Source organism: Tachyglossus aculeatus, chromosome 2 (genome assembly GCF_015852505.1).
Source record: "Tachyglossus aculeatus isolate mTacAcu1 chromosome 2, mTacAcu1.pri, whole genome shotgun sequence".
NCBI lineage: Eukaryota > Metazoa > Chordata > Mammalia > Monotremata > Tachyglossidae > Tachyglossus > Tachyglossus aculeatus.
Window position 1 is genome coordinate 19,599,697 of NC_052067.1, and position 22,405 is coordinate 19,622,101.

Consider the following 22,405-nt stretch of genomic DNA (forward strand, 5'->3'; position numbering starts at 1 on the left):
TGGTACTGGATGCTACAGTACGTTAAGATAACAAATGAAAAGTCCACACTGTTTTTGGTGGGAAAAGTTCACCCAAAAATAGTAATACAAATCATCTCATGGCACACTTCTTCAGTTCCCGACCCTATTTTCACTCATTCAATCATATCTATTGAGTGCTTACTGTGTGCAGAGCACTGTACTAAGTGCTTGGGATGTACAAGACCCTATTTTAAATGGGAAACAGAAGCCTTCACCCTTCACGAAGCTCCCTTTCCATTTGCGGTGCCGATCTCACTTTTCCCCTTTTGTTCTGCTCTGTTGTAGAGGTTGAAGGCCGCGTTGAGCCATCATCCTGCTGCCATGTCAAACGGGAATATGAACACCATGGGCCACATGATGGAAATGATGAGTTCTCGCCAGGACCAGACAGCGCACCACCATCTGCACCCGCACCCGGCTCAGCACCAGACGCTGCCACCCCATCACCCGTACCCTCACCAGCACCAGCACCCAGCCCATCATCCTCATCCTCAGCCCCATCACCAGCAGAATCACCCGCATCACCACTCCCACCTTCACGCACATCCGGCACATCACCAGACTTCGCCACACCCACCACTGCACACGGGCGGCCAAGCACAGGTAGAACCGTCTCCGTGATCTTCCCGCGGCTAACAATGCATTTTGGTTTTAATAATGATAATAGTAACTGTGGTATTTTTTGAGTGCTTCCTATGTGACAAGCACAGTTCTAAGCCCTGGGGAGATACAAGATAATCAGGTTGGAGACAGTTCCTGTCCCATGTGGGGCTCATTGTCTTAATCCCCATTTTCCAGATGAGGTAACCGAGACCCAGAGAAATTAAGTGACTTGCCCAAAGTCACGCAGCAGACACATGGTGGAGCCAAAATTAGAACTCACTTCCTCTGACTCCCAAAGCCGTGCTCTTTCCTCTAGGCCTTGCAGCTTCCTTATCAGGACTTGTCGGGACCAGGTGTTCCAAACCCAAGTCCTCTGCTTGGCTCTCTGGCTCTCTCTGTTCCTCCCATCTTCACCATGCCCCACTCCCAACTGAGATTGAGTGCTTAGTACAGTGCTGTAAATATGACTGATTCTTCAGAAGAAAACGATAAGCGTAAATTCAGGGCCAGACCCCCAGGGCAAAGAGATATCTGAACCAGCAGAAATTCCTTTTTTCATCAAGTATGCTACTGAGTTAGTCCTCATGGTAACCCCAACAGGGTGGTTTTTCTGGATTAGGTCAGTAACTGGGAGTCAGAAATGAGTGTTTTCTTGTGACAGAGGGAATTTAAAGAATACAGTGCAAAGTGGAGAATTGGGTTCAGGAAGTAAAAAAAAAAAAAAACAATTGGAATGGTAAGTAAAATTGAGCAGATACATCATACCAATGAACACTAAAAGTCTAAAGGCCAGAAAGGGGAGAGTGTGAGAGAGAAAATGTGTGTGTGTGTGTGTGTGTGTGTGTGTGTGTGTGAGAGAGAGAGAGAGAGAGAGAGAGAGAGAGAGAGAGAGAGAGAGAGAGAGAGAGAGAGATTGATTCATGGAAATAAGACAGTCTAGTGAAAGATTAACCTCCTATTGCAGATTTGTGAGGATGGGGAAAGCCACAATTCAATCTTAACCCAATAGGGGGAGAAGGGAACAAAGTACTCATGTGACCCAGTCACAGACAGCAAATTGGGCAGGGTGTTTGATCCATGCCATCCATGGTGAACTTTAAAACCTAACAGGCTCTTCTGAATTGGATTCAGAATGAAGAGGGTCAGGAAAAGTGCTGGGGCATAACCAACCCTAACCATTTTGTGTCCCAAAAAGGTTTTTATTGCCAAACCTCATTCATCCCATTTCTAGGTCTTACTTGGCTGGGAATATTGGTGATGTTTTGGAAGTCTGGTAAAAAATGGTCTGGCATTCATTCCTCCATCCTGGATCCTAGAAGAGTTTTTGACTCTGATCTTTTCCCCGTTCTACTCACAAAAATTACAAGGACATCCTAAAACACATCTCTAGCAAGTGGCTGGTTCAGCTGCTTGTTAGCTTGACCCCACCTGACTAGGGACAGACTGGATGAAACTTAGCCACTGTGTTTAAAGGGTAAGGGCTGGGAAGACCAAACTTGTACTTCCAATGGGAAGTGCTGAAAGCATCACGAGTTAGCAGAACTAAGGCCAGGGTAAGGTGTCATCTGACCAGCATTACAGCTAGTGAAAAAAAATAGAAGTTGGAGATAAAGGATAAACCATGATTTCTGGCTAGAGGACTGAATTCAGACTAAAGCAAAATCAGGAATATCATGACTTATATGAGACAAAATATGATTTTTTAAAATAAGTGGAAAATGGTGGTTTTTGGAGGAGACATTTCACAAACAAATTTAACAGTTCTAACAGTTTTTTGAATCTTAAAAGAGGTTCATTAACTAATTAGCCATTAGCCAATTGCCCTGTATTTTAAAGGGGGAAGTAAGTGGCCAATTGTATATGCAATTAGCTAATTGCTAGTACAATTAGTTGCATGCAGAATTTTTTGCACCTGCACAAATAAAAGGAGTCTGGGCAAAGGTCTTTTGAAAATCTGACCAGTAAGATGATTTGGAAGACATCCCAAAATATAACTGTTACATTATTAACTGGACCACTTAGTAAGAATTTGTCATATCCTATTTCATGTATCTCCATAGCCAATATGAGTTTTTCTCACCATTAATGCAAAACGCCTTATCTTTACAATCCAAACCGGGGTTGAAGGTTCACCATAAGAAAGAAAAGTGGGTGAAGAGATTGGAGGTCTGTGCCCATACAGTGGCCTTGGTTTTCATTTGCTTAGATTTTGAATGAAATTTCCCACTCAATTCAGAAGTCGTTAGTGGCACATGGACCCTTCTGCCATAAGAGGAAGCCAACTTCCCTGAGCTTCTAGAACAGGCTCCATTTCTAGTCTTCGACCCCAGAACCCTAGCCTCATAGCTTGGAAGCCTTTGGCGCTCTGAAAAGGACCAGATAAATAGTATTAACTCACCCAAAGGCACAATTTTTCTGTTTGGAGGAGAAAACAGCATTTTTCTGATACCCTTGAGAATTGCCCAAAGCCCTGGAAAGGCCATGTATGGGGACAAGAGTCTCTCTTGCCATGGGCCAAAATGTGAAGTTATTTCCCTTCCACGTTCATTCATAATTCTCCCTGCTGTTACCCTCTGAGATGGGTTTTGGGGGGAAGGGGCAGGGCCAGTCAGCTCCCCTGTACTGTGTGTGTGTGGTTACCCACAAGTATCCTCACTCTGCTGAGCTGCTAAACGTTTCTAGCCTGAAGTCTCTCAAGCAAAGAAAGGAGGTGCTCTTGAATGCTTTCTCTTTCCCCTTAGGGTTAATCAATATATGTGTTTTCATTCCTGTGGCCCAGCAGAATCAGATGGATTTCAAAATTTTGTGGGCAGCATCTGAGCATTTAGATTTAAGGACTAAAATATGGACTAATAAGATCTGGGGAGCCGATTCGGGTTTGTGTCTACAGTTAGTTTCTTAAGGCTTTGCGAGGTGCTGAATGTGCACATGTAGACCATAATTTATTTTGCAAAATGTACTGTATGGAAGTTAAAAAAAAAAAAGAGCAGTTCAGTTTGTTCTCTTCTGGGGAAACTGATGTTTTGCTTTGGAATAGTTGGTTTGGCTTAAGTACTAGGCATCTAAAGTGACAACTGCTAAATCTTTCCCACCGAAATGGGTTCCTACCTCACCAATCACACTGATGACTAAGGCCTAATAGTGCCTTTGACCATTAATTTTGCTTTCTTACATGAGTGAAGAAAGCCCTTTGCTTTAAATAAAAGAAATCACACCCACTCTCACGATCACCTGCAAAATACCACTCGGAGCCTAATTATCGTCCAGTCATCCACATAAAATTGGATTGAGTTTGAGGTTGAAATACATCTTCAGTGCACCACCCCTTATAAAGTCAATAAGGAACCACAGTTAACATAATTAAAGACATTCTGATTGATCCTGACCAAAACGTTGAGACAGGCTAGAAATGGGAAATTGAGTTTTGCTTCTAAAGTCTTCTGCCTGCTGCTCCCACAGGTTGTGTCCCCATAAAAGCAGCTTTATAGATATATAAACCTGGTGATCGAGAAATGGAAAAAAAACACAAACTTCTCTCCTCCCCCTACCCTTTTCTTCATTCATAGCTATATACTAGGAAAGCATTAGATGTCCAGACACATAAATAACAGAACTGAGAAGTCTCATGAGGTGCAGTGCTTGCATCCCAGAGAGAGAGTGAGGGCATGGTGGGCAGAGTACTTTGATGTCCAGAGTGGTGGGCTGTGCTGAGGCAGAAGCAGTGAGTTCGGCCAGTCGATTCAGGGACCCCTTGAACCTAGTATGAGGAAACAGGAACAGGAAGATTTTGCATCTTAGAGATTAAGTACTCCTTTGCATAAAGACCTTTAAAACTGGTAGGCCAGATTGCAATTTTTTGCAGCTGCAGGGAAAGAAATGGGTAAAGGATCCAAAAAGTTGTTTTATGTTCCCTTGTAAATAGCTTACCACTCCATCCCCCAAAAAGGCCTTCCAAAAGGAAATTATGGCTACAACCTCAGACCCCCTCTTCCTCATCCCCCTTTCTTACACTGGAGCTTTCCTTGAAGGCAAATTTAAATGAAACTTATTTTAATCAATGAACGGAGTCGGGGGGGAAGAATACTTTGACAAAAGGCATTCCGTCAGCTACCTTGGATCACAGAGGCTCATTGTCGGGACAATCTAAGTGGCATTTACAGAATTTTTGAAATGGTGCCATTCTTTAATTTTGTCAGGGTCTGGCAAGTGCAAATTCTGCCTCAGTGGTGCCTCAAAACAATTTCTTGGTGGGTTTCTTCACTCTCTTCCCGCAAAAACTAACAAAATGTTTCTGGATGTCAAATAAGGCAACCAACTTGCTTCCTTGGCACTTGTAACAGTGACTTGGATTTGCTTCTTCCCTCACCACCAGATTTCACCAGCGAGCCAGCAGATGCAGCCCACCCAAACAATACAGGCACCCCAACCCACCGGGGGGCGCCGGAGAAGGGTAGTGGATGAAGACCCGGACGAGAGGCGGCGGAAATTTCTGGAAAGGAACCGAGCAGCTGCCACCCGCTGCAGACAGAAGAGGAAGGTCTGGGTGATGTCACTGGAAAAGAAAGCAGAAGAACTCACCCAGACAAACATGCAACTTCAGGTGCAGCCTACTGTCTCTTCCCCCAAGACACAGAGCTCCTGTGTATGGGCAGGGTATTTTCTGTCCCTGCAGGCCCTTGTTGACCTAAGTGTTACTACGGCACATTTGACTAGCACGAAAACACAGACATAATCTACTGCGTTTGTTAATCCAGATATAACCTCAGAAATAAAATAAACCACTCAATGTCAGCTGGATCAGCCCCCAAAATGCCTAGGGTTTGAAGGTTTACTAGACCACCGTGGTTTATTATTATTTCTTTTTTTTTTTTGCAGTTACTGTACTTATTTGAGCTGTTAATCATTTCGTTTTGGGAAAACAGGTTGGGATAGTTGTAAGCATGCTCTGAAGGAAAGTCTGTGTACTTTCATCTTGGTTTGAATTCTGGGAGGCAGGATCCCAGCGGGAAACCATGGAGGAAGAGAGTAAATGGGGCAGAGACGGCAGTCACCCACTTTCCTCCGATAGACTTCATGCCACACAAACAATTCAGTTCGGGGCACTCGGTCTCATATAATAGGCAGTGTTAGTTCTAAATGGAATACACTGTTAACTAGATGAAGAAGGGAATTAAATAGATCTAATCAAAATAGCACCAAAGAGTTGGCAGGAAAGCCAAGTGGTGAAAGGTTCTCATCCATGCTTCCTTGGAGGGGAGTCAAGGGCAAACCAGGGGAAATGGGCAGATTGTCCCACATCAGGCAGTTATTTACCCAGCAGCCCCCTCTGCTGACAGACTTGTCTGAATTTGGTGGGGGATGGGGAGGGTGTTTCTGCGGGTCTTGGTCCTTCCCTTGCAGGAGTGTGGAGGCAGGAGGGAAAGTGATAGGGGACAAAAAGACATATCTGGATCTCTTCTTTAAATCCCTAATCATTCCCAAGCAGAAATTAGGACTGTATCCACCAGGAGGTGAAACGTTGAGGGATAATGAGGGCTAAACCATCTCCAAACTGGGAAGCTCTGACTGCCACTAGTGGTATTGGAACCTTCCCTTGCAGGAGTGTGGAGGCAGGAGGGAAAGTGATAGGGGAAAAAAAGACATATCTGGATCTCTTCTTTAAATCCCTAATCATTCCCAAGCAGAAATTAGGACTGTATCCACCAGGAGGTGAAACGTTGAGGGATAATGAGGGCTAAACCATCTCCAAACTGGGAAGCTCTGACTGCCACTAGTGGTCTTGGAACCTTCCCTTGCAGGAGTGTGGAGGCAGGAGGGAAAGTGATAGGGGAAAAAAAGACATATCTGGATCTCTTCTTTAAATCCCTAATCATTCCCAAGCAGAAATTAGGACTGTATCCACCAGGAGGTGAAATGTTGAGGGATAATGAGGGATAAACCATCTCCAAACTGGGAGGCTCTGACTGCCACTGGTGGTTTGGTTGTTCTGGGGGAATCCTTTTTGCTACAACTCCCTGTTTCTGGATCCCACAATGCCCCTGACTCTGGACAAAGGCAAGGTGGGCAGAGGAGTCTGGCCAGAAAGCTGGGGTGACAGGGAGATGCCCTGAAGCAGCAGGGCAAAGCATTCAGAAGCACAGAAACTCAGAGCCCAAGAAAACTAACTGGCTCCTGGTATACTGGCTAGGCTGTTGGGCCTCACAGGCTTCCTCCTCTCTGGCCCCCCGCCCCCACCCCCGAACTCCATCTCCCATGGGCACCATGCCAGAGATTGTTGATTCCTGTTCTAGGAGAAAGAGTGGACAGACAGTTTTCAGGGATGGGAAGTAACAGAACAGCGATCTTCATGTGGTCTTTGTAGGTAGTAAACTGTAAATTGCCAAATGCCTTCATTCATTCATTCAATCACATTTATTGAGTGCTTATTAAGTGCAGAATATTGTAGTAGAACTTGGGAAAGTACAGTATAACAATGAACAGACACATCCCCTGCCCACAATGAGCTTACACTCTAGAGGATGAGCTAAAGCCTGTGCCTTCAGTATTCTGAATTATTCAGGTTAGGCAATAGTGAACATTTACAAAATTATCCAATAATCCAAGGGTCTCTGTAAGGACTTGAAGTGGGTAGTAGAAAATCTATCTACCTAGATGTGGGAGGGAGGAGGGGGGTAGTATGTATATATACATATATATATATATATATATATATATATATACTTACTCTTCCCCCCCCACACACACACATTAAAGAAGAAAAAGCAGTTGATTTGATTTACTAGAGGATATAAATGTGTTTGTAGCTTGGCAACAGTATATTCAGGTTCACTTCTATTCAACACACACTCTCTCTCTCTCTATATATATACATATATATATATATATATATATATATATATATATATATATATATATATATATATATATATATATATGTATATATATATATATATATATATATATATATGCCCTACGCTCAACCCAGTCCATTAAAAATTAAAGTTCGTAAAGCCAGACTGGCCATGGAAGGCAGGCATTGGAGGAACAACCCCAAACAGCTGGATTGAACTAGCTGTTCCATTAAAACAGGCACCACTATCTTAATCTGGTTGTAAAAGGGGAAAAAAACCCTAAACTTTTGATCTCTGCAAAACTCTATCGTCTTAAAGGAACAGAAACTCTGACTGTTCAGTGTTTGCTGTGCTGTTAGGTTGAGTGTTCTCGGTCAGACGGTATTATATTGGACAGGATACAGGCTGCTCGGATACCTCTGAGTGACCTCTTCCCTCTCACTGGACCTTTAAAGAGAGAAGAGGTGTCTCTCCTGAGGCCAGCTCAAGGAGCCAAATTTTAAATAAACAGAAGTAGAAGGTGCTAAGCAAATAAATCCCTGCCAAATTGAATATCCAGAGTGGAAATGGCCAAATGCCACTTTCGAGTTGTTTTCAGCTAGGAACCTACTCATTAGACTGTAAGGCTGAACGTCACCTGATTGAAGAAATGAATGGTCCTAATGAAATGTAAGCAAGCCCCAGTCACCCTTTTCCTTCGTACAACAAGGCATTGAGCTCAGGAGATTTTCTCTGAAGTAGGCAGTTGGCACCTTTTTTCGGATGCCTAAGGTTTCATGTTTTAGTTCATGAGGCCTCGTTGTGCAAAGAAGAGGAGGCAGATCAGACTCTGGCCCCTCTAGACTGTTATGGTTGTTATGATCAGGGAACATGTCTGTTAACTCTGTTGTATTGTACTCTCCCAAGCGCTTAATACCGTATTCTGCACATAGTAAGTGCTCAATAAATGCCATTGATTGATTGACCCAGTAGGGTGGCTTGCATTAGCCGGAAGAACCTCAGCTGCCGATGTTGTGTTCAACTAGGTCTCCGGGTTTATGCTTGTTTTCTGATGACACAGAGCTCATCTGGCCATTCCTAAAATTAATTGCTTTTTCTAATGCAAAGATGCATGGTCCAAGGAGCTGTTGAAATTTTAGACACAACAAGAGCCCAGGTTTGGATCTGGCAGGAGAAGGGGCCAGATGGGACTCCGCTGACAAATGGAAGGTCCCCTTGCTTCAAGAATGCACCTTACGCTGTGCTTGGTGAATTGGGGGGGAAAAGCAGGTTATGCTGTATGGTCCATTTGAACTCTTTTTTTCTGGCCCAGAACACTAGTGATATTCCACAGCAACCTGACTTTGTTCTATAACAATTGTCACCTCAGAATATAAGAGCTCGACACAGCTACTGAACTCCACTTCAAGGGCCTGATTACCAAGTGTTATTTTAGCTTCTGTGTGTGTCTCTGTGGGTGTGCTGCTCCATATTGCAGTTACCGTCTGTGCTTCAGAGTGCTGGGTCCAATTTCATTATCCCCCTACTGCCTCACACTTGAATAGATGGCTGGCTGCTTCCATACCATGCTTCCAGCCTAGAAAAATGAAAAATTACAGGCTTTATATCAGTAGGATTAACAGGGCCCATTATGAATATTTTACTCTTGCAAGACTCATTGTCCAAGGTTTGTAAACTATTCCCTTCAGTGGGTTAATTGTGGGTAAGAGGGGTCCACACCTTTCCCTAGATTCCTAGGCCTCAGTAAAGCAGAGTGAAAGAATTCCCCAAAGTGGTTCTGGCTCCCGGGCCTCTGGTCTATGTAGTGATTGTGTTGTTTCTTTCCGCCAGTGGTTGGTATACTTTGCTATGAACTCCTACAAGTGAATAGGAGCTATAAGTAGATGAGAAGCAGTATTGCCTAATGGATAGAGCAAGGCCTGGGAGTCAGAGGACTTGGATTCTAATTCCTGCTCCACCACTTCTCTGCTGTGTGACCTTGGGCAAGTCATTTAACTTCTCTGTGCCTCAGTTGTCTCGTCTGTAAAACAGGGATTAAGATTGTAAGTGCTATGTATGACAGGGACTCTGTCCAACCCGATTATCTTGTATCTACCCCACATGTAGCACAGTACCTGGCACATAGTAAGCACTTAACAAATACCATAAAAAATATACATATGGTGTGCTGAAAGCATTCAGCTTAGTTTAGGCAGTCTTATATTGTCACACATCCCCACTCGGCATTTTCAAATACAGAAGTACAGTTTATTAAGCACCTGCAGCATGCAATCAGGCAATCATATTTATTGAGTGCTTACTGTATGCAGAGCACTGTACTAAGCACTTAGAATAATTCACTATAACAGAGTTGGGAGACACATTCCCTGCCCATATGCACAGTGCTTAGAAAGGACAAGGCATGTACCCTGCCTACCAGAAGCTTATACTCTTCTACAAGCTAGCTATGCATGTTCATATTTGCATAAATTTGCTTCCTTCTAGGAGGGTGTATATTTACTTGTCCTCTAAGTGCACATGTGTGTAGGTAAATAATGGGGACAGGCTACCAAAATACAGAACTCTGAAAACACTAAGCGCTCCATAAATATGACTGATGATGAATATATATGTTCTAACCAGAGAACTATTTTCTAACCATTAAGCATTATCTTGCCAGTTTGCTGTTAGTGCATTTTTTTCACATTTCCATGGGTTGGGTTCTTGAAGTCTAGGATTTTTCATGAACTTAAAAAAAAATTTGACAAATTTGGCCTATCAAGCCTGCCCTATCTCTGTTGAGAAGCAGCATGGCTTAGTGGATAGAGCATGGGCCTGGAAGTCAGAAGGTCATGAGTTCTAATCTCGGATCCACCACTTATCTGCTATGTGACCTTGGGCAAGTCACTTGACTAATCTGGGCCTAAATTACCTCATCTGTAAAATCAGGATTGAGACTGTGAGTGTCACATGGGACATGAACAATGTGCAACTCAATTTGCTTGTATCCACCCCAGCACTTAGTACAGTGCTTGGAACTTAGTAAGAGCTTAACAAATGCCATAATCATTATTCTTGTGGGTTTTGGTAGATCTGTGTAAATTAAGGTAGGCATGTGAAGTAAGGCTTTACTGCATTTAGGGTAAAATGCTTTAAGACCTGTAAAAGTATGTTCTGAGTAAGATGCCTGATGAGTCCCATTTAGGTGCACGTTGTTCCCCTTCCTTAGTCAAGGACTAGAAATGTTTTGGTTTTCATTTTTTTACTACCTTTATGTGGGTACAGTGGGAAAAAGTCCTTTCTTTCGACTTTTAGCTCCCATGGAGGGAGGGAAGCCAGTCATATACGGGAGGTGGCTTTTGTTGCTTGCCAGAAAAGCACAGACTTTAACCCAGCAAGATGATTGGTGCTGTTTTCCAGCGGCCTCTCAGGAAAGCAAAAGGCTCATTGTGAAACGGATCGGTCCATGCCAAAGGTAGTCAGGCAGTGAGCTTCACTGTGCAGTCCAAGAAACCCAAATAATGGAATTCATACTGTTTTCTTAAGGAAAGGCCAATGAACAATTAGCGTATGGGAGTCTGGGCACTGAAGAGAAAGGGTGTGACTAATTCCGAACATGGTGTTGTGATAAATGGAGACTAATTCCAGGCTCTCCTAGAATGCCACAGAGGGAATGGATTTTCCCTTGGAAGGGGTCAGAGAAAGCAGCGTGTGGCTGTAGGTGATTGCTATTTCCCCAGGCATTGGGGATCAGTGGGACTAACCTTTACCCCTCAGTTATACACTTCAGACTAGCTGCTTGCAACCCCAACCCTCCAAAGAAGAACTATTTTCCATACTGTTGAACCTGAAAGTTCCTAATTTATCAATCGGTCGATCGTATTTACTGAGTACTTACTGTGTGCAGAGCAACGTACTAAGAGCTCAGAGTATACAATATAACAGAGTTGGTAGACATATTACCTGCCTAATTAGTGTGAAGCATATCTGACAGATATGCTTTAAAGCCTTATTGAAGGCACATCTCCTCCAAGGGCCTTCTCTGACTAAGGCCTGCTTTCCTCTTCTCCCACTCCCTTCTGCGCTGCCCTGACTTGCTCCCTTTATTAATCCCCCATCCCAGCCCCACAGCACTTATGTACATGTCTGTAATTTTTTTATTTATATTAATGTCTGTCTCCCCCCTAGACTGTAAGCTTGTCGTGGGCAGGGAATGTGTCTGTTATTCTGTTGTAGTCTCCCAAGCTCTTATTACTGTGCTCTGCACACCGTAAGCTCTCAATAAAGATGATTAATGAGTACAAAGCACCTAACAGTTGTGACTGCTCCGATAGAAAACGTCCTTCTACAGATCTCAAGACATTTTAAAACCATGTAAATACAGTAACACCTCGCATTGGATGTCTGAAAATTTCATGAACCAGATTTATCACTTATTTACTAATTTATCTTTTTGATCCCTTTTATCCTATTATGCAATGCTTTTTTATAGCCAGGGATTATTTCAGATCTTCTAGACTGTATGCTCATTGTTGACAGGGAACTTGTCTGTCAATTCTGTGGTATTATACTCCTCCAACTGCTTAGTACAGTGCTCTGCACATGGTAAGCCCTCAATAAATACCATTGATGATGATGATCTAAGTCTCAGCAAAAGATGTTCCTTTTGATAATTTGCTGTAAGAAATAAAGAAAATGAGAAGATGCTAGGAGGGTTATTTGATAAATGACCAAGCCCAAGGACGGCTTTAAAAAACAGGATTTAACTTGGAATTTTTTTAACTGGGGAGAGAAACTGGAAAGGGAACTGCAGGTAGCGTCAGCATGAAATAAAACCTCCTTTAAATGAAACCTTCCTTTAACAAAATCCACCAAATTGTAAGCTTCCATTTTGGCAGCTGTGATGCTAACTGTGACACCTATCAATCACCCTTTCATTTTGGGGGTCCAGCAGCTTTGCTACTCCTCGGAGCTTTCTCAGATTACCTTGAATCTACCCCAATGTTTAATACAGTGTTTGACACACATTACAACGAATACTATAGATTGTGAGCCCCTTAGGAGTCCATGTCAAATTCCTACCTGTATACACTTTCCCAGCACTTAATACAGTCCTCTGCACATAAGCACTTATTAGGTACTGTTATTACTTCTATTATTGTTATTATTTGATTAGAGAAGGAATTTCCAACTGTAATTAGGTGACTTGCTCATTGTCAAGTTGAATTATTTTAGTCTTACCTTTAAATTTTGCTTAAAATTTCTGAGCTAGTCCCAGTTTTTCTATTTTGAAAAGTGACCAAAGGAATTGTTTTCTAACAGAAAAAAAAAAAGAAATTTTCCTTTTGGGATGATGGTAGAACTTGATGGTAGAACATATGTTCTACCAAGTCCCCAAGCAGAGCAAATTTTTATAGTTGGTGCAAACTCAAGAAAATTTCAGAGTGGAAGTGTAAACTCTTTTAATGACACCAGTGTTTAAATCCATAATCTAGGAGGTACACGGACTCAGAAAAAAATCCCTTTACCGTAGAATAAGACTTTGGCAGCAGTAGATGGACATTAGCCAGAGATAAGGCATTATTTATCCCAAGTAAGTGGATTATTTGAGATCAGGCTGTGTTTACAGCCTGCTTTTATCAAGTGGAAGCACCTTGGATTTTGTTAGCTTTTGCACTTCTGGGTTGTATACAACAAATGCCACTTCATCCTTTGTCCTGTCAGGAACAGTCTTTCCTCTCTGAAAGGCTATGAGTTCACAAGCAAAGTGAAGTGGAGAGTGTGGGCATTTATCCAAGGAATCTGTGACCCCAATTCCTGCTCTTCAAGGGAGAAGGGACTTCTTGACCTGCCTGGTCCAAGTGGGTGGATCCCACTGAGCACATCCACTGGATGGTTACTCAGCCCCTTGGCTGGTCTAAGTATACACAGGCTGGATGTGGAAAATACTAGTGGGCAGGCCCAGATAAGCCCAAGGAAGCCCAACCAGTTGGCCAACTGTGGCATTGAGCCATTCGTAGTGTCCCTATGCATTAATCTAATTTAGCTGGGCAAGACGGGAGGTCCTGACTGCTTTTTGCTTGGATGCCCATCACAGCTCATTGAGCTGTCTTCTTGCCACCCTGGAGTCTTTGATGCCACCCTTACTCTGAAAGATGGGGGGTGATGCCATATGGCATGTTGCATGTCTCTCAATTCATGCACCGCTAATGCACTTTTCAGTCTATAGTACTTATTGAATGCCTTCTATATGTGGGCGGGGAACATGTCTATCAACTGTTTTATTGTACTTGCCCAAACATTTAATACAGTGCTCTGCACACAGTAAGCGCTCAATAAATTCAAATGACTGACTGCAGAGCACTGTAATTAGTGCTTGGGAGACACCATTGCCACCCTGGAGGAGTTTATAATCTAGCAGATTTTACTTTGACTTGAAATAGGGTTCAACTGGGATCTAGGACCTTAGCCTCTTCTCAGGTGAAAATTATTGATTTATGGCCAATTTGTGATGTGGCATAGTGTTTTTATTAGTAGTAGTATTAATAACAATGATGATATTGATAATAAGAATAAATGCTATGCCATATCACAAATTATTAATACCATTACTATTATTATTGTAGTTAAGCACTTAGTGTGTGTCAAACATTGTTTTAAGAACCAGGAGGAATACCTTTGCAATTTGGTTTCCAAATTTCTAGTTAAAATCTGACTTTGGTAAATCATTGTCCTAATGGAAAATTTCGATTGCCCAGATTAACTCGTGGTGCTAAAATGTACTACAAGAGGTGCAGTAGCTTGGCAACTGTTTCCCTGATCCCTTTAGTAAATCTTTGACTCTTTGTCTTTCCAGAATGAAGTTTCGATGTTGAAAAATGAGGTAGCACAACTGAAACAGTTGTTGTTAACACACAAAGACTGTCCAATCACAGCCATGCAGAAAGAGTCACAAGGATATCTAAGTAAGTAACCCACTCATTTGGATTTTTTATAGAGAATTGTCGAGCTGACCACCTTCTTCCTTTTTAACTGAACTTGAGCAAAACTAGAGCAAAAACAAAATTTGGCATTCAGGCAGAGAACTTGTTCAGCCCCGGGCTATCCTGCCTGGGAGGGCTTCATCCCAGGCCAAAGTGCCCAGGGAAATCTTGGCTTCCCATGCAGCTCTGGCCAAGTCTGCTGTGGAATTTCATGTTGCCAAATCCCCTTAGGGTCTAATTCCACCACGTGCCCAAGAGGAAGGTGGCAGAGTCAACAGGAGCCTGGCATGTCTGTCTGTGAAATCCCCCACTTTAGAAATGCTGGAGCTTCCCTCAGTGGCCTGGGCCAGTGGAAGTGGCCATTTGCCCACTTTTATCTTGCACAGTCCAATTTTCATCTGGTCAGTCCCATATTTGGTACCGATATGGCACTGGACATCTTTTTGTCCAGTACTTTTATTTTTGAACACTCACCCTCCCTCTGGCTTGGCTGTTGCTACCAAGTTCGGTGGCATGGAAGCAGTGCCTGTGTTCTTAGGGATCTAGGAGGGAGGGAGGTGCAATTGTTCTGAAGCAATGGTGGGAATAAGGGTCCTTTCCACTGACTCACTTAACACCTATAAAGGTCCTGCAAAAGAACCTTTGTGTGTATATGTCCTTGGGATACCTGTTGGTTGGTAAAGGGTCTGCTGAGGGGGTGTCTGGTACTTAGGAAGGGCCACATGGCTCGGTGGAAAGAGCCCAGGCTTTGGAGTCAGAGGTCATGGGTTCAAATTCCGGCTCTGCCAATTGTCAGCTGTGTGACTTTGGGCAAGTCACTTCACTTCTCTGTGCCTCAGTTACCTCATCTGTAAAAAGGGGATTAAGACTGTGAGCCCCTGTGGGACCACCTGATCACCTTGTAACCTCCCCAGTGCTTAGAACAGTGCTTTGCACATAGCAAGCGCTTAATAAATGCCATTATTATTATTAACAGCGGCCACCCTAGCTTCTAGTATTCATTAGGCTGCTTTGTATGTGGGGTCACACCTGAGAGGCCTGGGCCAACCAGATTACAGGATTTGGGGCCTGGATTATCCAGGTGGACTATTTGCATGGAGCAAATCAAATAGGTAATTGATCAGTTTCCCATTTCCCGTGGCAGGTCCGACCCAAGGAACAATCTGTATGGTTTTACTGTGTTTTAGAGAAATGATCTTTTCAGTCGAAGGTATCATTTTTGCCCCACACATGCTCATGTCAAGTCCAGTGCTAAACCCAATGAAGTGATGGAGCTAAGCAGACAAAACAAACATGAGTGAGTCACAGTCATTTGGTCCCCGCTTTTAAGCCCTTCCCAGGAACATAACATTACCATGTCTGCCTGATTGACACCTCCCTCTCTCTTCCCAGCCTTGCCCTCCCACCCCTCCCTCACCCCGAATGAACTCAAGGGAGTGCCTAGGTGGCAGACTTGCAGGAGAGGGGGAGCACAAGGCTGCCGACACCCCTGCCCTCAGCCCTCCTTTTATGAACTCCTAGGCCATTCGGGGACCAGCCACGAGGAAGCAATTCCTCAGTGCTCTGCACACAGTAAGTGCTCGATAAATATGACTGACAGACCTGCTGCTCAATCAGCGCAAATCCAGCCCGGGGTTTTCTAGTCCCACTGCACTAAACGGCTTTGACAAACAAAAAAAGTCCTCAGCCCCTATGTGTTACTTGAAACCCCTAGCAATCTTTGTGCTGTTAAGAGGTAGGTGGCATCTGAGAATTTTCTATTTTTTTTCTATGTGCCATCAGGTTCACCCTGTGCAGACGAGTACAGTGGGTACAGAGAATATCTGCTTGGAAACTTCCTGGCTTTAATTTCCCCACCGAGAAGGCAAAAAGACTAAACGCTTATAATAATTGTTTGAAGTGGCTGTAAAGCAATAGTTTTACATTGACTAATTTGGACGTGGACCTAAGTAGCCCTCGCCAGGTCTGGGTGCTGTTTGGGCCCGCCCCATGGACCAGCCCAGGGATTTGTTCGCTCCTATGCAGTTTCCCCATTTGGCAATTGCAGAAAGCACAGATGCAGCAGGCAGTGGTGGCCCAGCGTGGTTCCCGAGGTTGGAAAATGGGACTTAAGCATTTTCCTCAGAGAGAAAATATAAAGAGCCTACCCGCTTCTGATGAAATCCTGGTAATATTTCTCTGAGCATTACCCACGTTGCACAAAAGAAAGAACTACATTTGTGTGTGTTTGTGTGTGTGTGTGTGTGTGTGGTGTGTGTGTGTATGTGTGCTTTGCTCTTTTTCCAGGTCCTGAGAGCAGCCCTCCTGCCAGTCCTGTACCAGCCTGCTCACAGCAACAAGTCATCCAGCATAACACCATCACCACTTCCTCCTCTGTCAGTGAGGTTGTGGGAAGTTCTACTCTCAGTCAGCTCACCACCCATAGAACGGACCTGAATCCCATCCTTTAAAATTTATGGGTCAGCAACTGCTACCAGGGAGGACAGTAGCCTATCAAGTGTCCTTTTGGCTAAGGGCATTTTTAGAATTAACTCAGACCTGGAAGACTCCTCAGCCCTTGAAAGACTCTGGCTTTCATTTTTATAGTTATTATTGAAATGTGTCTTTTATACTTAGTTATAAAGAAGGGAGTTATGCAATTAATATACTATCAGCTTGGGAAATGCTTTGGTGCTTTCTCCAACTTTCTGGTACCAGTTACTTGTTTATGAACTGAACTGTTTCTGTACATAGTCCTGGTTTTCACATGTGTCGGCCTAACCGTGGACCTCAGATGTGGAATTTTGGAAACTGCAGCATTTTGGCCAAAGTGAGGCATACAGAAAACTCAACTGAGACTTTTTAGAGGTGACCGGGAGTTCTGGTGACATCCAAAAGATCGGTTGAGAGTTTGGGTTGTGAAGTCACCAGAATCCCAAGATGTACTTCAAGTCTTTTCGTGGTTTCTTTCTCTTTCCAATCCACACAAATAAAATCAAAAAGTAAAAAATGCCTCCCAGACATACTTCCCCCACCTCCCTTGGCCTTCTGAAACCCTCATTAAATATTCTTTTTCCTTCTCTAGTCTCTTTCCCCCACTCCCACCCATTCACCTTCCCATTTTCCCTGAGCTCTGTCTTTTCTCCTCATTTTCACTCTGTTTTCTCCTTTTTCTTTTACCTTTCAGCAATGCAAGTGAGGAAGAAAAAGCCTTAAAAAAAAGAAAGAAAAAAAAAAAGAAACCCAACTATTTAAAATCTTGGCCTGGCCATTGCTTTCAATAGCCCTTCACCCACAGCTGGGGCTCATTTAACTTTCAGTTTTGAAAAAAGAGAAACCAGGAGATGTTTAATCCGCCTGATTTAGTGTTTTTAATAAACAGTGTAAGTTAAAGGCAGCTTAGCCACAGGTGAAGTACTATTGAATGCCAGCTGTGGGGACACTAGGGGAAGCCTCTATTGTACAAATCCACACTATAATATGGGATATAACATCACACCCCCGAGTTACCACAGGCTTCCTACTGCCCGTTTGCAATGTCGAAAATCTCCGTCCTATATAATAACTCACAGGGGGTTCTATTCACTACCCAGATTACTCTGCTCTATCATCAGCTGCTAATAGCCTAAGATTTATTTTTCAATTTAAGCTCATGTAACCAGCTTCACCGGGCTGAAAGGTGAGGGATGATTGGTGATCCCCACAGGGGAAAGGTTGGTGTTTCCACAGCATTCTTTCAACCACCACTGGTCAGTGGCAGGAGGCCTCTCTGGCTGCAGAGCCCTTGACCTGGAGGATAATGTGAATGGGGGAGCTCTTCCGAACTGCTGTGGCTTCTATTTCCAGCAATGTCTGTGGACTGGTGCCGTACAAGAAGCAGATAACAGGGTCCGGCCTCTTTCAAATAAGCTATTTTGAGTCTAACAACATTTTGGAATTCATTTCATAAGCGTTGAGGCTATGGTTCCTTCTTACAAATACCCTCCTCTTGCCAGACCCTCACTAGGGTTTTGTCTCCTTGGGAGTATTGGTCATTTTGATATTTTTGTTTGTGTGTGTCTTTGACATGAACAATGTTTTCCAAAAGAAGTAGTTTTGAAAAAAGCTCAGACAAGTGAAGAATATTTTTCCTGTTTTACCATAGTCCGGGAAGAAAGAGAAAAGTATGAGAATTGCAAATCATGACTTTGGAACTTGTTTTTTCATGTAACTGAGTAAGCATTTTTGTTTGTATTCAACAATTCCCTTTCCATGTATGCAAATGCTTTCAAAAGAAAGTTTTGAGTGTAATTCATGACTTGATTATATAGTGTAAGAACCAAAAAGTAAAGGGAGTCGGGGGGTGGGAGCGGGAAAGGAAAAGATTTTCTATTATATTTTAGAAAAAAAAAACATTTAATTTTAAAGAGTTTTAAATACTGAATCTATGGGGAGTTATTTTGTTGTTGTTTTTTAAACTCCAGTGGTAGCAGTTGTATGCTTTAGTTTAACCTGAGGTAACTTTGTTTAAAAGCTCAGCTTTAAAATAAATATACAAGTTGTATCTCCACTTTGAAAACAGGAGGTGTGTTTATCAGAAACTCTAGCCTGGAACCCACCATCAGGTCCTAAAAGGATAAATAAATTTTAAAAAGGGTGGTAGCGTTCACTTAGTTAAAAACAAGACAACAAACTTCTCTCTCTCTCTCTCTCTCTCTCTCTCTCTCTCTCTCTCTCTCTCTCTCTCTCCATGCATAGCACTTAATTAAATGGATTTTTAAAAGCCATTGGTAATGTCAGAAGCCCAGGGAGCTACATGTCACTGAAATCGAGGTTGGGTCTTACTTTTGTTCAGCCTCTTTAATTGAAATATTTAGTTGTTAAACTGAAAGCCTCTACAGTTAAGAACTTGCCTAAGTTTGCTTAATTCAGCAACTTGACAGTTTGACTGATGTGCATTATATATAGCTCAATTATGTCTGTTTTTTATGCTAAGTAGGCAAGCCAACCACACACGTTAGCAAAACGGCCTCAACGTATAATTAGAATAAACTGTCTTCTCTTTATACTATTGGCCTTTAGGTATATTCATTAGTGTGTGGAAATTCAGTAAATAAAAGATGCCAGCTACTTGTCAGTGCTTCTTAAAACTCTGAAAGGAAAGATTCACTGGCCAAACTAAGCCTCAGCGTATCAATACTAGGTTTATCACTTGAAGGACCAAGCCTTCTCTCCTCATTTAAACCTGTTCTTGCGCTTTAGGTCTGCCCTCTCTGTGGTTTTCAAGGTAGAAGATGGCAGCTTTTTTTCTCTTTCACTGTTCCTGAATACCCTTACGTCCTGGCCTCTCGTCCATGAATAAAATCCAGTTTTCCCAACGCTCCCTCCCTCCTCCCCCTCCCGCCCCAAACTGGATTCCAGTGGACTTCACAGCACTGCCTTTCTTAGTCCTTCAGCAGTTCCTTAGCTATCAACAGGATCTGCCTCTAAAATCACTGCCAGGGCATCTGGGATCTTTTCCAGAGGCCTCCCCAGCCTTATTTGATGGGCGTTAAAAAACACACACAGATAGGTAACCCTGATAACATTTATACCAGGTGAATCCTACTGCAAATTGAGGCGTCCACGTTTTAATTGCTTATCCACACAGCATTTCTCAACAGAAGATGCCTAAACAGGTAGGGTGAAAAGCCCAGCTGCGGATGACTGCAATAATTTATAAAGCTTTGTGTTGTAAGTCAAGTATTTTCCCCTCACCCTCCCACTTATCTCTCTCTCCTAGAAACCCCCCACCAAGTCAATTTATGCAAGTCATAGTCATAACACTGCCTGTGGGAGACAGGTAGTTTGTGTGCTATCATGGTGGGTTTTACAATATTGAGGATGATTTCCAAAGAGGCCAAGGCCCTTTGGAGCTGATCCATCCCAGTGCCTGTGTCCTGAAATAGTGGAAAGTCAATGGTTAACTTTCAGGTGGTTATTTTATGCTTAGAGAAGCAGATTTTAGTGTGTGAAGGGAGCTCGTCCCCTCAACCTCAAGCCAACTGTTGTTCAAGACCAGCTTTGCAAAAAAGTCATATTTTTATGCTATAATATTTGCTGATAAAATTGCCTTGCAGTTAAGAGTGTGCATACTCTTCAGTGGCCAATAACCCAATTTTCGAGGCCTATGCAGTAATGCAATTTATTTCAAGGGGACCAAAGCAAAATCTGAACAGGAATCTATTACTTTCTAATTTTATATGGTATTTATTAATAGATGTTACTTTAACACATTCCATTTGAACAGAATTCCAGACTAGAAGCTGTTTATTTTGAAAGTGAAAATATCAGTTCTGCCTTCAGCTCTTCTAGTGTGGGTCTTAATTTTGCGGGGTCTTGAAGCAGCCATTCTCATTTGTGCAATGGAGAGGTTTGTTTAGGCCAGTGCACAGAATTTCTAGATTTTTCACAATTTGTAGGGCATTTTTATGATTGCCTTCTGGAACAGCAAAAAGTATCAAGATTGCAATTGTTTTCTTTTTTATTCTATTGCACCCTGCTTCTAGAAATCACTGAGCAGCCAAAGGAAATGACTACATATAACTGGAAAAGCTTGCATGCTTGGTTAGGCTGATATGCATTACAAATGGAGATACAATTCATCTCCACTTCTTTGCTGATTTCCTAGGCTCCCCTGCTTAGCCATTGCTTTGTGGCTCTAAAACCATTGAAGCTCCATTATGCAGTGGATCAGGGATGGGGAAAGAACCAGACATTGCAATTTGAATCCAAAACAGTGCCTATGAAAAAATAGTTGCAACCTTGAATCTCTTTTGACTCTTCAAGATATTTATATTTTTTTAAATTTGCACTTTAGCTTTGTTTTTTCTCTCTTCCTCCTCCTTACCCCTTCTTTTCTTTCTTTCTATTCTTCTCTCTCCTTCCTTTCCACACCCCTCTACTGTATCCCGTATTAAACCTTGTAAAAGCATTTGCACCAGATCCCCTGATATGCTCCCACTGGTAGCATATCTACAACTTGTCTCTCACACCAGCTCCAAATGAGGCCTGCTAAGAGAATGCCGAGGAGAAGAGCCAGTACACTATACGATTTGTATCCTTTATGATTTGTATTATTTACCCACTTAGTGACAGCATATAAATGTTTTATTATGCAAAAAAAAATTGTGAGGCAGCATCTAGACTTCCAGAATTGTCTCTCTCCTCCTGAGAACCAAAGGGTCCTGAACAGGCCAGGAGACTGACTTTGTTGTGCATTATGATACATATTTTCACAGTTGGCCTCTCCAAAGTATCTAGGGGGCTGGAGAGATAACAGTGGCCATATACTACTCTGTTGTGAATTCTAAAAGTCTCTAAAATACATTGTTGCCTTCTAACTTAATTAGGGACAGCACCTCTTTTTTATGGCTATGACCTAAAGACAAGAAGACTCAAAAGCAATAAATTTCAAGAGAAATCTAATACCAAAAAGCTCATTCATCATATGAAGTAGCTGTAAAGTTGAAGTTTGTGTTTGTCCAAAATATCTTACTATTTCTTGTAGGTTTTTTTTTTCAGTGACCTAATGCCAAATGGCTTAAAGAGTGTTTATATTTTTTTCTTGTATACATCTTTCATTCGATAAAAACCAGTTTACCCTGAACTCTAAAGAGGAGCTGAGGCCAAGATACCAGCATTGGCTAAAAGATTAATATTGTAAGTGGCAGTCTGATACTTTTCCAAGCTTTTAATCAGAGGGGAAATCAATAATTATGCTCTGTTATGTTTGGTCCAAGTTCTAATATCTGGCACATTAGAATCCAGACATCCATTTCTACACCGTTGCAGCTTTTCTTACGTTGTTTCATATGGCAAAACTTCATATCTTTTTTGCTTTTGTTTTTTAACAAAACCATTTTGGACTCAGGGTGCACACTGAGAATGTTGAACCCAACTAGTATGTTTAGTGTAAATAGATCCTTGAAATGTTCTTATGCACAATATGCTCTTTGGATTCTAGCTTGC

The 22,405-nt window shown here is 42.5% G+C and overlaps 1 protein-coding gene and 1 long non-coding RNA gene across 3 annotated transcripts in view; one reads left to right on the forward strand and one right to left on the reverse strand.

The window, feature by feature from the left end:
- Window positions 1-17,862, forward strand: part of CREB5 (cAMP responsive element binding protein 5) — a 404,059-nt gene extending 386,197 nt beyond the window's left edge. For both annotated transcript variants that reach the window (XM_038765997.1, XM_038765998.1), the window contains 4 exons: window positions 307-624; window positions 4,997-5,224; window positions 14,311-14,419; window positions 16,724-17,862. In XM_038765997.1, the coding sequence (XP_038621925.1) occupies window positions 307-624; window positions 4,997-5,224; window positions 14,311-14,419; window positions 16,724-16,887 (819 nt within the window). In that variant the 3' untranslated portion in view covers window positions 16,888-17,862. The remainder of the gene's footprint in view (window positions 1-306; window positions 625-4,996; window positions 5,225-14,310; window positions 14,420-16,723) is intronic.
- LOC119944956 lies at window positions 3,491-9,046 on the reverse strand. The gene is made up of 3 exons (XR_005456100.1): window positions 8,957-9,046; window positions 5,056-5,176; window positions 3,491-4,381 (listed from the first exon to the last, which is right to left on the reverse strand). It is a non-coding gene; the product is annotated as an uncharacterized LOC119944956 (long non-coding RNA).
- Window positions 17,863-22,405: the final 4,543 nt, after the last annotated feature.